This window comes from Salvelinus alpinus, chromosome 14 (genome assembly GCF_045679555.1).
Source record: "Salvelinus alpinus chromosome 14, SLU_Salpinus.1, whole genome shotgun sequence".
NCBI classification, from domain to species: Eukaryota; Metazoa; Chordata; class Actinopteri; order Salmoniformes; family Salmonidae; genus Salvelinus; species Salvelinus alpinus.
In genome coordinates this window covers 6,409,373-6,424,062 of record NC_092099.1, presented here as the reverse complement: position 1 = coordinate 6,424,062, position 14,690 = coordinate 6,409,373, and the positions used below count along the sequence as shown (strand labels likewise).

Below are 14,690 nucleotides of genomic sequence, written 5' to 3'. Positions count from 1 at the left end.
AAATACAGATGTTGGATCAATAATCAGATATTTGTCTCTCTTTTCCTCTTTAGTCCCCCAAAGTACACAGCTACCCCACGATGGACACCGTCCCCCTCCTGCTGAGCAAAGTCAAACCTGAACCTCCTGAGGACCTGCTCTCCCATGACCCCCACTTCCAGACACAGACCGAGCCTGTCGACCTGTCAATCAACAAGCCCCGCCCCTCACCCCCGTCCTTCACCTCCACGGCTTCTCCTGTCACTTCCGCTTTCTCGCCGCCCTCCATTTCTTCTTCATCATCATCATTCTCCTCTCTGTCTGTCATCACCTCCGCCTCGTCCGTGCTCACGCCCGGGCCCCTGGTAGCCCCTGGAGCTGCTGTCCGGGGTCATCATCATCATCATCAACAGCAGTTTTTGCACATCATGCACCCCGTGCCGCCACCGCCCTCAAGCCCCCTGAACCTTGGAGGGGTACAGGGCGGAGGAGGAGTAGGGGGTAAAATGGGGGGCCACCAAGTGCATCGTATCCCTGTGGTGGTGCAGTCGCTACCCCTCATGCACACCACGTCCGTGGGCTCACCCTCCAGCCTCCACAACAATGCCATCATGCTACCTCTGCTGGACAACCACAAGAGCCACCATGGCAAAGGTGAGACAAAGAGCGTGCTCTCTCTCTCTCTCTAATCTGTCGCTCTCTTTATCTATATCTCTTTATTTTTATCTCTCTCTCTCTCTCGTCATCTTGAAGAGTCGGGTGAGATGAGGCAGAAGACTACCTTCTCTCATTTCCTAATTTTCTTCAGCCTTCTCCTCTCTCACTCTTCACTTTTCACTCTTTACTGGAATGTACAGTATATGGCAAAAGTGGGACAAGTACCTTGCCATGTAGTGTAGTTACTGTACACTGTGTCACAACAGTGTCATTACTGTTTAGTTGCATGTATTGTCTTGTACCCGAACTCAACAGCCTGACATTCACATCATACTAACATCTTCCTGCCTTATCATCCCAATGCCATCGTTGGAGTTACTTGGGATAAAGTTAGCCACCCCTACATAGTCCTGCCTTCTCCTCCCTTCTGTCTCAACAGACAATGTCTACAATACAGTGTGAGAACACTTCAGGTCAGACATAAAAAGAGACAGGAAGAAAGAGAAAGACAACACCGTCCGGTGTAATGACAGGCCTGTGTGTGCTCTATGCTAAAGATGGTCCCCAGGAGATAACGCAGTCCTTTTGAGAGGAGATGAGATTTAGAGGATGAAAAGCTTTCCGTCTGTAAGTGTGAGGATTTTTCTCCTCGGCCGTCCTATTGCCTCCAGTTAAGGTAACGAGGACCAGGCAGGCTGCCATATTTCTCTCCCCTAATCTAAAGCATGCATCTGGGTCTGGGTTATGCTTAGATTTGAGAGATAGAGAGAGAGAGACAGAGAGAGAGAGAGAGAGAGAGAGAGAGAGAGAGACAGACAGACAGACAGACAGACAGACAGACAGACAGACAGACAGACAGACAGACAGACAGACAGACAGACAGACAGACAGACAGACAGACAGACAGACAGACAGACAGACAGACAGACAGACAGACAGACAGACAGACAGACAGACAGACAGACAGACAGACGAGTGTGTGTGTGCCTGTAATAATACAAATAATAAATCATAATATTTGTGCTTGTGCATTTGCTCTGTATGTGCATGTTTGCATGCATGCTTGTATGTGTGTGTGCACTCTGACTGATCCTTCTGTTTTGGAGCAGGCAGGCTCGCTACAGGGTGTGGTTTTCTAGTCAGCGTGCGTAAACCACTAGTGACTTTGGGTGTTTCTGTCAAGTCGACTGGAGGCTGTACACTGGGGAGCAGTTTGTTGTAAAAGAACATTGTTTATCTGAGGCTGCTGTCCGTCACTCCCTGGCAGATTGACACACCCACTCATTGGGTAGGCGGGAGGGTCCATTGAGACGGGCGCTTTAAACGCTGGGTGTCTGCATTCTGGGAGAGGAGAGAGGACAAAAGAGAGGAAAAACAAGGCTTGCGTAATAGGGTGGAGACCAATATTGAAGATGGGTGGCAGTGTACATTGAGCGCACAGACAGACACACACACAAACACACACATACACAGCAACACCACCAGCTCCACCCAGTGTGTGAGTGGAGAGCAGGGGAATCGGGGTCAGCCCTGGGGTGGGGCAGACACAGTCACTGTGGTGATACAGCCAGAACATGAGGCACTCAGAGCATTGCATTGTACTGTACTGTACAGTTACTGTGTGTGTGCGTGTGTGTACATACATGTGTTTAATGGGTGATATAGCGTAAGACGTTACAGAAAGAACATGGCAATGAACTGTAGAGTCATTGGGTTTGGCAGTACTGCAATGATATCCAAACAAATGGTTTCTCTGGTTGGAGAAGCACTGCAGAGCGAGCCAAAGTACTGTACCGTCCTTTCACTGTAGTGGAATGCACACTAACATGCTTCTTGTACGATTACATGACCTGTCCCCTCATATGACACATTATTGTTCTTCTTCTATGGCGAGTCACTCTCCTTTCATATTGTGCTGACAGACAGATTTGAAACAGTGGGAGATAGATGAGCAGGAGAGACAGAGAGAAGGGAACGCTCGGGATTGAATCCCAGTCTCCTGCGGCGTGTCACATACGTGCATGGAGCCAGGAGTGTTAACACTGGACCACAGCTCCACACTGTGCTTCTTTGTAGGATGTGCCATTTGTCCCTGATATATTGATAACTGGCAATCATACTGTGATGCAGTCACTATATTGGTCTCATAATGTCTCCTTGGGATTTGCTTTTGCTGTATGCATCATCTGTACTGGACTGTAATGAAGTGTAGGATCAATAGAATTATGAAAGAACAGCTCTCTTCTCTCCCTCTCCCACTCTCTCTTTTCACTCTCTCTCTCTCACACGGACACGGCCCTACCGCCCACCCACCCCCCATACACACACTCAGGTTGGCCATCCTCTTTCAGAGAGAGGGGCATGTGCCCTTCCTCTCTCATATCTGTCTCCGGGAGCAGGTTTCCATGGAAACTAGGCTTGACTGGAAACAACAGGCAAGAAAGAGAGAGAAAGAAAGAAACGCGCCAAGGCTCTTCTCACCTCTCCACCATGTACTCCTCTTTTGTGTCCCCTTCCCTCGCTCCAAATACACGTTTTCCAACTAACGTCTCTACTAATCAGCCTGTATAATTAGGGGTTTTGCTGAGAATATAGGTGCTCAGTCTTGGTGGGAAAGAAAACCCTATACAGGAAAGCCAGAGACAGAGTTGTAGTTTTAGTATTGGCTGTGTTTTCTTCCCGCTGTAATACTCAGACCTGGGTTCAAATAGTGATTGAAATCTTTCGACATACTTTGAGTGTTTGCTTGTCTGTCTGGAGCACCAGATGGGTGGAGTTTGGCACTTTTGGAGATTACTGTATGCCTTTGGTTTAATTGACCCAAACAAGCTCAATCCATCCCAGTTTTGAAAGGGTTTGAATACTAATTGAACCCAGGTCCGACAATAACACCATGTCTGTCTCCTGCCTCCAGACCCATATTATTCGAGACCGTTATGGTCACTGTCTGCACTGCTCTGAGACAGCAGCTGACCTGGTAGATGGGGAAGAGAGAGTAGCTTCAAGATAGACAGCATACTAGAGAGTGTGTATAGGACATGCTTTGTTGTATATTATTGCATCTATGAAATATAGTAAACACCTCTCTAACTGTTACACATTGAATGCACTGTGTACCAAGAGGTGAAAAAAGTATTGTTCTCTATCAACAATGGCAAGCCACCGGGGTCTGACAACTTGGAAGGAAAAATACTGAGGATAATAGCAGACGATATTGCCACTCCTATTTGCCATATAGAGAGTGTGTGCCCTCAGGCCTGGAGGGAACCAAAAGTCATTCTGCTACCTAAGAATAGTAAAGCCTCCTTTACTGGCTCAAATAGCCAATCAATCAGCATGTTACGAACCCTTGGTAAACTTTCGTAAAAAATAGTGTTTGACCAAATACAATGTTATTTTACACTAAACAAATTGACAACAGACTTTCAGTGCACTTATAGGGAAGGACATTCAACAAGCACAGCACTTACACAAATGACTGATGATTGGCTGAGAGAAATTGATGACAAAAAGATTGTGGGAGTTGTTTTGTTAGACTTCAGTGCAGCTTTTGACATTATCAATCATAGTCTGCTGCTGGAAAAACGTAATTGTTATGGCTTTACATCCCCTGCTATATTGTGAATAAATAGTTACCCGTCTAACAGAACACAGAGTATCAAGGCACAAGGCGAGACCCAGATGCAGACACAGGAGGCAGATGGTTGGAGTCTTACAATGTTTAATAATCCAAAGGGGGTAGGCAAGAGAATGGTCGTGGACAGGCAAAAATGTCAAAACCAGATCAGAGTCCAGGAGGTACAGAGTGGCAGATAGGCTCGTGGTCATGGCAGGCGGGTACTGAGTCCAGAAAGAGGCAAGGGTCAAAACCGGGAGGACTAGAAAAAGGAGAATAGCAAAAGGAGTACGGGAAAAACAAGCTGGTTGACATGACTAAACATACAAGACGAACTGGCACAGAGAGACAGGAAACACAGGGATAAATACACTGGGGAAAATAAGTGACACCTGGATGGAGACAATCACAGGAACAGGTGAAATAGATCAGGGCGTGACACAGAGGGTGTTCTTTAATGGAAGCCTCTCCAACATAATCCAGGTAGATTCATTAATTTCCCAGGGCAGCTGTCTAGGCCCCTTACTTTTTTCAATCTTTACTAACAACATGCCACTGGCTTTGAGTAAAGCGGCTTTGAGTAAAGTCAGTGTGTCTATGTATGCGGATGACTCAACACTATACATGTCAGCTACTACAGCGACTGAAATGACTGCAACACTTAACAAAGAGCTACAGTTAGTTTCAGAATTGTTGGCAAGGAATAAGTTAGTCTTAAATATTTAAAAAACTAAAAGCATTGTATTTGGGACAAATCATTCACTATAATCCTAAACCAGTGGTGTAGTAGCCAATTGTCATACTTGAGTAAAATTTAAGATAACTTAATATAAAATGACTCAAGTAAAAGTGAAATTCTACTTGTGTAAAAGTATTTGGTTTTAAATATACTTAAGTATCAAAAGTCATTTAATTGCTAAAATATTCTTAATATTCTTAAGTACCAAAAGTAAAAGTATAAATCATTTCAAATTCCTTATATTAAGCAAACCAGATGGCACCATTTTCTTGTTTTTATTTTATTTACGGATAGCCAGGGGCACGCTCCAACACTTAGACAGAATTTATACACAGAGCATGTGTTTAGTGAGTCCACCAGATCAGAGGCAGCAGGAATGACCAGGGATGTTTTCTTGATAAGTGTGTGAATTAGACAATTTTCCTGTCTTGCTTAGCATTCAAAATGTAACGAGTACTTTTGGGTGTCAGGAAAATGTATGGAGTAAAAAGTACATTATTTTCCTTAGGAATGTAGAGAAGTAAAAGTAAAAGTTGTCAAAAATATAAATAGTAAAGTAAAATACAGATATCCCCAAAAAATACTTAAGTAGTACTTTCAAGTACTTTACACCACTGCCCTAATCCTCAATTACATTTTGTAATGAATAATCTGGAAATTGAGCAAGTTGAGATGACTAAACTGCTTGGAGTAACCCTGGATTGTAAACTGTCATGGTCAAAACATATTGATACAACAGTAGCTACGATGGGGAGAAGTCTGTCCATAATAAAGCGCTGTTCTGCCTTATTAACAACACTATCAACAAGGCAGGTCCTACAGGCCCTAGTTTTGTCGCACCTGGACTTCTGTTCAGTCATGTGGTCAGGTGCCACAAAGAGGGACTTAGGAAAATTGCAAATGGCTCAGAACAGGGCAGCACTGCTGGTCCTTGGATGTACACAGAGAGCTAATATTAATAATATGCATTTCAATCTATTTTGGCTCAAAGTGGAGGAGAGATTGACTTCAACACTACTTTTATTTATGAGAGGTATTGACATCTTGAATGCACCGAGCTTGTCTGTTTGAACTACTGGTGCACAGCTCGGACATCCATGCATACCCCACAAGACATGCCACAAGAGGTCTCTTCACAGACCCCAAGTTCAGAACAGATGATGGGAGGTGCACAGTACTAAATAGAGCCATAACTACATGGAACACATCAAGTAACTCATGCAAGGAGTAACATTTGATTTTTAAAAATACACCTTATGGAACAGCGGGGACTGTGGAGCAAAACAAACATAAGCACAGACACATGCATACACACACACACGATAACATACGCACTATACACACACGTAGACATGGATTTTGTGTTGTAGATATGTGGTAGTAGAGTCGGGGCCTGAGGGCACACACTTAACGTGTTGTGAATTCTGTTGTGAATGTATTGTAAAAATATTTTTATAACTGCCTTAATTTGGCTGGACCCCAGGAAGACTAATGGGGATCCATAATAAATACAAATACAAATAACAGGATTGGTACAGAATGCATTCAATTTTTATTTCAATTCAGTCAATTTATGAAGTAATCTGAAATTCCGATTACAATTACCATTTTCCGCTATGATTCTGAATTAAGTGACTATTGAAATGGAATTGAACCCTAACGCAAGTGTGTATTGTGTATTATACCATGCACTGTATGTGTTCCATATATTGAATTGTCACACATTTCGTAGCGATATTCTGTTGTATTGGTGAGAGTTTGTTCATTTCATTGCTCTGCCTCTCAGAGAGCAGGAGAATGCTTAGCTAGAGATTGGCTGAAGGCCCTGGTCAGATATCCAATGAGTCACCCATTGGAGAGGTTGCGGAGGGAACATTAGCAACAATAGAGCATTGCTCCCAGGTCAAGGGTCACATTTGGCCTGGTCAATGAAAAGAGAATGCACACATGTAGAATTGAGCTTGGTTACCGAGGAAAATGAAGCTGTGGATGATCAGGGATGGGCAACTGCATGCCTATTGCGGGGAGTGCAGGCTTTTGTTCTTGCCCAGCTCTAAAACAACTAACAGTGGTCTATAATGAAGATCATGTACATACTGTGGTCCCTGTTACCCACCACAGGATTACACAGTGAGCAGAGCTGTCTTTCTTAACATATCATTTCATACCTCTATACATGAAAGGCAAATGCCTGAATGTGTTTTACAGAATTTATTGTAAAATAATATTTCACAACCTTTCATAACATTTTTTTTTTTATAAAAGAAAGATGTCTGAACATTAGTCTGCTGTAGGAGAGATGTGCTTTTGAACAAATTGTCTAAAATCTCACACGGACTGTGGGAATGTAGACACACAAACACACTTGACGGGCTATCACTATCGCAACATCCCCCACCCACTGCTCAGAGACAACAACAACGCCCAAATACACCGCACCACCCAACTTCTTATCTACAAGGCGGGGGCGATAGTGGCTAATAATGGGTGTGTGTGTGTGCATATGTGTATTAGTGCCTGTTAGTGTCTGCACATGTTGGGGTGTCTCTGGGGTGGGCCCATCCTCAGTGTAGACCCTGCAGGCACTTCCTGTCAGGAGCTGTCAATCATACCAGACAACTGATCTGAGGGCAGGACAGCATGTTTGCCTGGCTACCCATACTCCTTGCTCCTGCCAATTGCTACGCCATGCCCATGGACGTTAGTTTCTTCTTCACAATGAGTCTGGAGTACCTCCCCGACGCTCCCCGAATACGGACACATTCAGGGCCGTCTGATTAGTCCAGAAACCAATAGGTTGGGCTAGAGCCAGAACACACGTGGGTAAAGCGATGGTTTGAAAATTCATAATTTGCTTTAGTTAGAGACGATCCAAACACTGATGTTAAGTACAACGACCCATGTCACCACAAACAACTTCAATGATGGCAGTGTCGTACTAAAGAATGTAGCGAACGACAGAACAGCGAAATAATTTTGTGTGAGTCGTCAGCCTAACAGCCTGTAGCATGGCACGAGCATTGTCACTCCCTGTGGTGCCAAACACACACGCACGCACGCATGCACGCTCGCACACTCAGAGGTTCAGACAGTCTACCATACAGGATGTACTGGGTGTTTTCAGTATCTATTTTGGTCTGCAGAAAGGGTGGAGGGCAAGAGGGCTGGGGCTTTGATTGCTGTTAAATGCAGAGGAGAGAAGACATAGCTACATTATTCAAATTCTTACATTTGGTTTTCTATGAGTGAAGTGGCCTTCATCAAGCTCTTCTTTGAGTGAAATTCAGTGAATGAAATTGAATGTTTCGTATACGAGTATGAATGAAATTCAAAGAAAGTATGTCAAAGCAATACGACTAGGAATGAGACAGACATTGGTGTCAGACAGGTCATTTGAATAATACCAAAACAGCCACATAGAGGGAAATTTAAAAAGTATTGACAAAATCCCCAGTAACTGGAAACCATGTGCAGTAAGAGCACATTATTCTACAGAAAAGTAAAAAACATTGTCTGATATGTTGGACTGTTATTCATACAGTACGACATGATTAAAACAACCTGTATTTTTTTTGTTTTTTTGTTATTTATCCGTTATTTTACCAGGTAAGTTGACTGAGAACACGTTCTCATTTACAGCAACTACCTGGGGAATAGTTACAGGGGAGAGGAGGGGGATGAATGAGCCAATTGTAAACTGGGGATTATTAGGTGACCGTGATGGTTTGACGGATTGGGAGTTTAGCCAGGACACCAGGGTTAACATCCCTACTCTTACGATAAGTGCCATGGGATCTTTAGTGACCTCAGAGAGTCAGGACACCCGTTTAACGTCGCATCCGAAAGTTGTTGTTGTAGTGGTTGTTGATAGATAAAACTCTTTGGCTTGTAAAGTGTATCGGCTTGTCTGTGTCTGTATATGGTAGAGTATAAAGTATAACGTAATATGGGACTTCTGTCTTTGTCTTCTGTGTTTGTGTCTAATGGCAGCACAAACATCATACATATATCCCATCTTAATTTGACTAGTTTCTCACGGCAGGAAAATAATCCTGCAGCAACAGCAAATGTGAATTATAAATAATATAAATTTTTGTAGGTGTTGATAAAAAAAAAAATCTTAGTATACAGTGGGGTGTAACGTCAGGTGAATGATGGGTGTAGAGTCAGGCGCAGAGAGAGCAAAAGTTTTACGGGAACAAAACGCTTTAATGTCCACAGTGAAAACAGGAACAGGTACAAAAGGGGTGACGCCAAAACACAGGCGCAAACACAACCCACAGACCACTGTTTAAAATAAGCTGGACAGCGAAAAACCCCCAATCAAATAATCCACTCCCGACGTAACATGAACACACAAAATAAGCCCGCACAAACACTAGCGGGCGAAACTAACCTAAATAGTACACCTCCCAAAACCCCAACAAGAAACAGGTGAAAACAATTAGACAGACATAAACGAAAAGGAAAAAGGGATCGGTGGCAGCTAGTAGACCGGCGATGACGACCGCCGAGCGCCACCCGAATGGGAAGGGGAGTCACCTTCGGTAGTATTCGTGACATGGGGTCTGAAATTATTGGCACCCTTGATAAAGATGAGCAAGGAAGACTGTATAAAATACAAATACTGAGCTATATTGGTGTGTGTGACAAAATAGCTATATTGTCATGCCATCCACCAAATGTAAATGCCTGGCGTGTGCTAAACGGCATTGGCACTTGGAATGGAACCGGTCCTATCATCAGATGACATGAAAATAGATCTCTTCGGGCCACGCACACCAGTAGTGGATTTGGCATCAAAATAATGAAGCAGAAAAGAATGCCATACCTACTGTAATATATGGTGGTGGATCTTTGATGTTATTTTTTTTGCTATTTTGCTTCCACTGGTCCTGGGGCCGTTGTTAAGGTCAACGCATGATGATTAACCTAGTACCAAGACATTTTATCCAAAACCTGGTTGCCTCTGCCAGGAGGCTGAAACTTGGCCGCAAGTGGATCTTCTATCAAGATCCACAAAGAAATGGTTAACTGACCACAAAATCAACATTTTGCAATGACCAGCTCAGTCTCTGATCCCCTTTGAAAGCCTATGGTTTGAACTGAAGAGGCCACTGTATCCCAATGTATTCTCCAATCTCATAATTTTTTGGGGGGGGAAAGGCTCAGTGCTGTTACCCTCGAAAGGTGAGGAATTGAAAGATATTGAAAACAGGGTGAACAAAACATTAGGAACATCCCCTTTTGCCCTCAAGGACAGCCTCAATTCTTCATTGTATGGACTCTACAAGGTGTCAAAAGCTTTACACAGGGATGCTGGCCCATGTTGACTACAAAGCTTCCCACAGTTGTGTCAAGTTGGCTGGATATCCTTTGGGTGTTGGACCATTCTTGATACACACAGGAAAATGTTGAATGTGAAAAAACCCAGCTGTGTTGCAGTTCTTAACACACTCAAACTGGGATGCCTGTTCAAAAGCACTTAAACCTTTGTCTTTCCCTCTGAATGGCACACATACACAATACATGTCTCAATTGTCTCAAGGCATAAAAATCCTTCTTTAACCTGTCTCCCCCCCCTTCATCTACACTGATTGAAGTGGATTAAAGGGATCATAGCGTTCACCTGGATTCACCTGGTCAGTGTGTCATGGAAAGAGCAGGTGTTTCTAATGTTTTGTCCACTCAGTGTACAGAATGTTAGTTTAAAATAATATAATTTCCCACTTTTTTTGTGCATACAATATAGCTCAGTATAAGTATTTATTTTATTTTATACAGTATTTTTTGCGAATCTTTGCGATAATTTCAGCCACTACAATAAATCAAGTCGGACATTTTAACTTCTACGCTACAATTTGCATTTCCTGCTTTGCAGGGAAATGATCTTCTACAACAGAGTGATCGAATAAAGATAGTATATCTGTCTGTCTAACTCATGTAACCTCTTGACAGTATCACATGCTACAGTATAGAATAGAAAATGTGGGACTTACTGTTCTCTGTCTGTTTCCATGGCAGCCCGCACTGACCACAACGGCTTGTTGCCACGGCATATCAAGAGTGACAGTGAAGATGACGACCTGCCCAATGTCACACTGGACAGCGTTAACGAGACCGGATCTACTGCTCTGTCTATAGCACGGGCCGTACAGAAGTAAGTACCAGAGTGTGTGTTCTGTGTGTGTGTGTGTTTGTGTATTTTATGTCCCTCTGTATAGCCTTTACCACCCTCCCCATGTGTCTAGTCCATCTGTGTATAATAAGATGAGTCAGGGCTACCCCATCCATCCTAGTGTAGTCTGATAATCAGAACCAGTGTTTCAGTCTGCTCTCCCTTCCCCCCTAAACGTAGAAACTTCAAGACCCAGCACTCGTACTTTAACCCAGCCAGGTCACCCGTGATACAAGTCAGTATTCAACGTCCATCCATGTCTGAGGACGTTGGGAGTTGACGTGGAAACCAGCCACTAGGGGCAACAGTGAGCGCTGTTCCTTCAAGCAGGTTTTGAATTTGATAGGCTGGTGTGGTCAGGGATGGTGGATGGGCATATGTAACTGCCTCTGGTGCCAAAGGTTGCATGTTCAAATCCAGTGATAGAAAGGTAGAAGCAGCTACTCTTCCTGGGGTCCAGCAAAATTAAGGCAATTTTAAAAACATTACAATAGCAACACAGCAGATTTCACAAAAAATGAATTGTGTGCCCTCAAGCCCCTACTCTACTACCACATATCTAGTCCATGTATACGTGTACAGTGGTTCGTCCTTTAAAAGTTGCAGCACAGCTTGCATGTTGCTGCAGAATTCTATGGCACGTTATTTAAGTGTCAATCACTGTTACCATTAATGCTAGTTAGTGCTAGTTTGACCACCAGAGGGCATCTTTGAGAAGCATTTGATAGCCTCCGTAGTGGCTGTACTAGAGAATTTAAACCCTTTTTGTGTAAGAACATAGTATATGGGACTGATTAAGACATTTTGCTTAATTCGTTTGATTAATAGTATGGTGTTTCTATTCCAAGAAAACTAAAAAACCCTCTGGTTTCCATTAGGATTGAACGGAAAATATGGTACTGTACAATGTGACGGTCGGGAGTAGGCCACAGTACTGGGCTATCTAGATAAAGAATCCCTGTGTTGTGCGGGCACGTGGGAGACTGGGGTTCAATTCCCCGACAGGCAGGAAGGAGTAGGCTGTCCTTGTAAATAAGAATTTGTTATTAATTGACTTGCCTAGTTAAATAAAGGTTACACTCAGAGCATAACAGTTCTACACCCTAATTGTGTAATTATAGTCTAACCGATACCCAAATGCATATTCAGTGAAAATAAAAAACTCATTGATTTATCAAGACCAGTCCCCATGCTTTTCTCAGAGCAGCGTGAAACGGTGCTAAAATAGTTGTAGGCTATTGCTTAAAATTAAAACCAAAAGCTACCTCATGTGTCTCGCGGTGGCAGCCAGCACAGGTATGAAACCTGCATCTGTAGCAACGCATTTTGCACTGCAGTGTCTTAGACAGCTGCGCCACTCAGGAGGCCCCATCCACAAAGTATCAAAATACATAGAGGTGTTGGTAAAGGTATATTGTCCTGCTAACAGCTCATAATGGGCTATTATAATACTGTACATGGTGTCCAGGTCAGGATAACCAAAACATGTATTTATTAAAGACTATCAGAAAGATTGTTGGTACTTATTTATTTTGATCCAAAGCCATGAATGAGTGAGTCACTCAGCTTTATGTAGGTGCTGACTATGACTGTGCCATCAACTTGATAATATATAATGATATTTTGGAAATTATTTAATAAAAATAAAAAAATTAAGTGAGCGATTGTAATCTGAATAAAGGCCAAAATCATATTTGTAAAGGCCAAAACATTTATTTCTGTTTTCAGAGGGAGAGAAATGCTGGGCCAATTGTGCACCACCCTATGGGACTCCCAATCATGGTCAGATGTGATACATAATAATAACAATACATTTTGTTGTATTATTTGTTTAGTCTTTTCTGGTGGATTAAACTGAAATTGCAACCAATCACGGCCGGTTGTGATACAGCCAACCTAACTAAGAAATACATTTGACAATAGAATTCTCCCCCTACCTTCCTTCTAGGCAAGTCTATTGTCCAGCTACCTGCTAATAGCCATAATGGTGCTGTACAACGTGACCATGTGTGTTTGAGAGAGTATTTTCCAGTAAGCATCAATTTGTTTACCTTCATTAGACAACTTTGTTCTAATATTTCTGTAATTCAGTGATATTTATTCCCATAGTAATTCATTATGGATCCATAACTAAATAAACATTGTCATTTTGAAAGAGTATTTAATCATTATTTTATTAACAAAAGTGTAAAGATGCTGATGAAGAAAGACAGTACTGTACAGTATACGCTTTATCCGACATTTTGCGGTTGCATGAGGTCGCCCACTCGCAGCTTTATGTAGATGCCGAGGTTATATGTGTTACGGTAGTCGCAATCCTCCTCCTCGGACGAGGAGAGGCGAGACGGATCAGACCAAAATGCGGAGTGGTTGGTTTCCATGGTAATTTAATAACACAAAATAAACCATATACGATACAAAATACAAAATGAAACTACCGTCAAACAGTCCCGTGAGGCACGAACACTGACACGAGATACACAAGATACAAACACCCACAAACACACACGTGAACCCCGGCTGCCTAAGTATGATTCTCAATCAGGGACAACGATCTACAGCTGCCTCTGATTGAGAATCATACCCGGCCGAACACAAACATCCCCACATAGAAACACATCTCCCGGGTGGCGCAGTGGTCTAGGGCACTGCATCGCAGTGCTAGCTGCGCCACCAGAGTCTCTGGGTTCGCGCCCAGGCTATGTCGCAGCCGGCCACAACCGGGAGATCCGTGGGGCGACGCACAATTGGCATAGCGTCGTCCGGGTTAGGGAGGGTTTGGCCGGTAGGGAGGGTTTGGCCGGTAGGGATATCCTTGTCTCAGTATGTAAAAAATGTAATAAAATGTATGCACTCTACTGTAAGTCGCTCTGGATAAGAGCGTCTGCTCTTGGCCGGTAGGGATATCCTTGTCTCAGTATGTAATAAAATGTATGCACTCTACTGTAAGTCGCTCTGGATGAGAGCGTCTGCTAAATGACGTAAATGTAAAATGACACAGACAACCCACCCCAACTCACGCCCTGACCAACTAAATAATACAAACACAACAGAAAACAGGTCAGGAAACGTGACAATATGACTGTGCCATCAACTTGATTATTTAGCAGACATCACTTGCTTATATTCAGTTTAACACCTTTATCTTAAGAATATCATGGAATATAATTGAACATTTTCGTTTCTCCATGCTTGTCTCAGAGTAGCCGAAACGGTGCTGAAATAGTCGTCCACAGCGAGTAGGCTATAGATAACGATATTTTGGAGATTATTTTGTTTTAAAAAAAATTACAGTGAGCGATTGTAATCTGAATATAGGCCAAAATAATATTTATAATGGCCAAAATATAGCCCTGCTAATAGCCATAATGGCGCTGTACCACGTGACCATGTGTGTTTGAGAGAGTACTTTCCAGTAAGCAACAATTTGTTTACCTTCATTAGACACCTTTGTTACAATATTTCTGTAATTCAGTGATATTTAATCCCATAGTAATTCGTTATGAATCCATAACTAAATA

At 42.9% G+C, this 14,690-nt stretch overlaps 1 protein-coding gene across 1 annotated transcript in view; it reads left to right on the top strand.

Moving 5' to 3' along the window:
• LOC139539152 (Krueppel-like factor 12) overlaps window positions 1-14,690 on the top strand; it is a 166,141-nt gene that overhangs the window by 107,804 nt on the left and 43,647 nt on the right. The window contains exons 3-4 of the mRNA XM_071341975.1: window positions 54-633; window positions 11,016-11,151. Coding sequence (XP_071198076.1) covers window positions 54-633; window positions 11,016-11,151 — 716 coding nt within the window. The remainder of the gene's footprint in view (window positions 1-53; window positions 634-11,015; window positions 11,152-14,690) is intronic.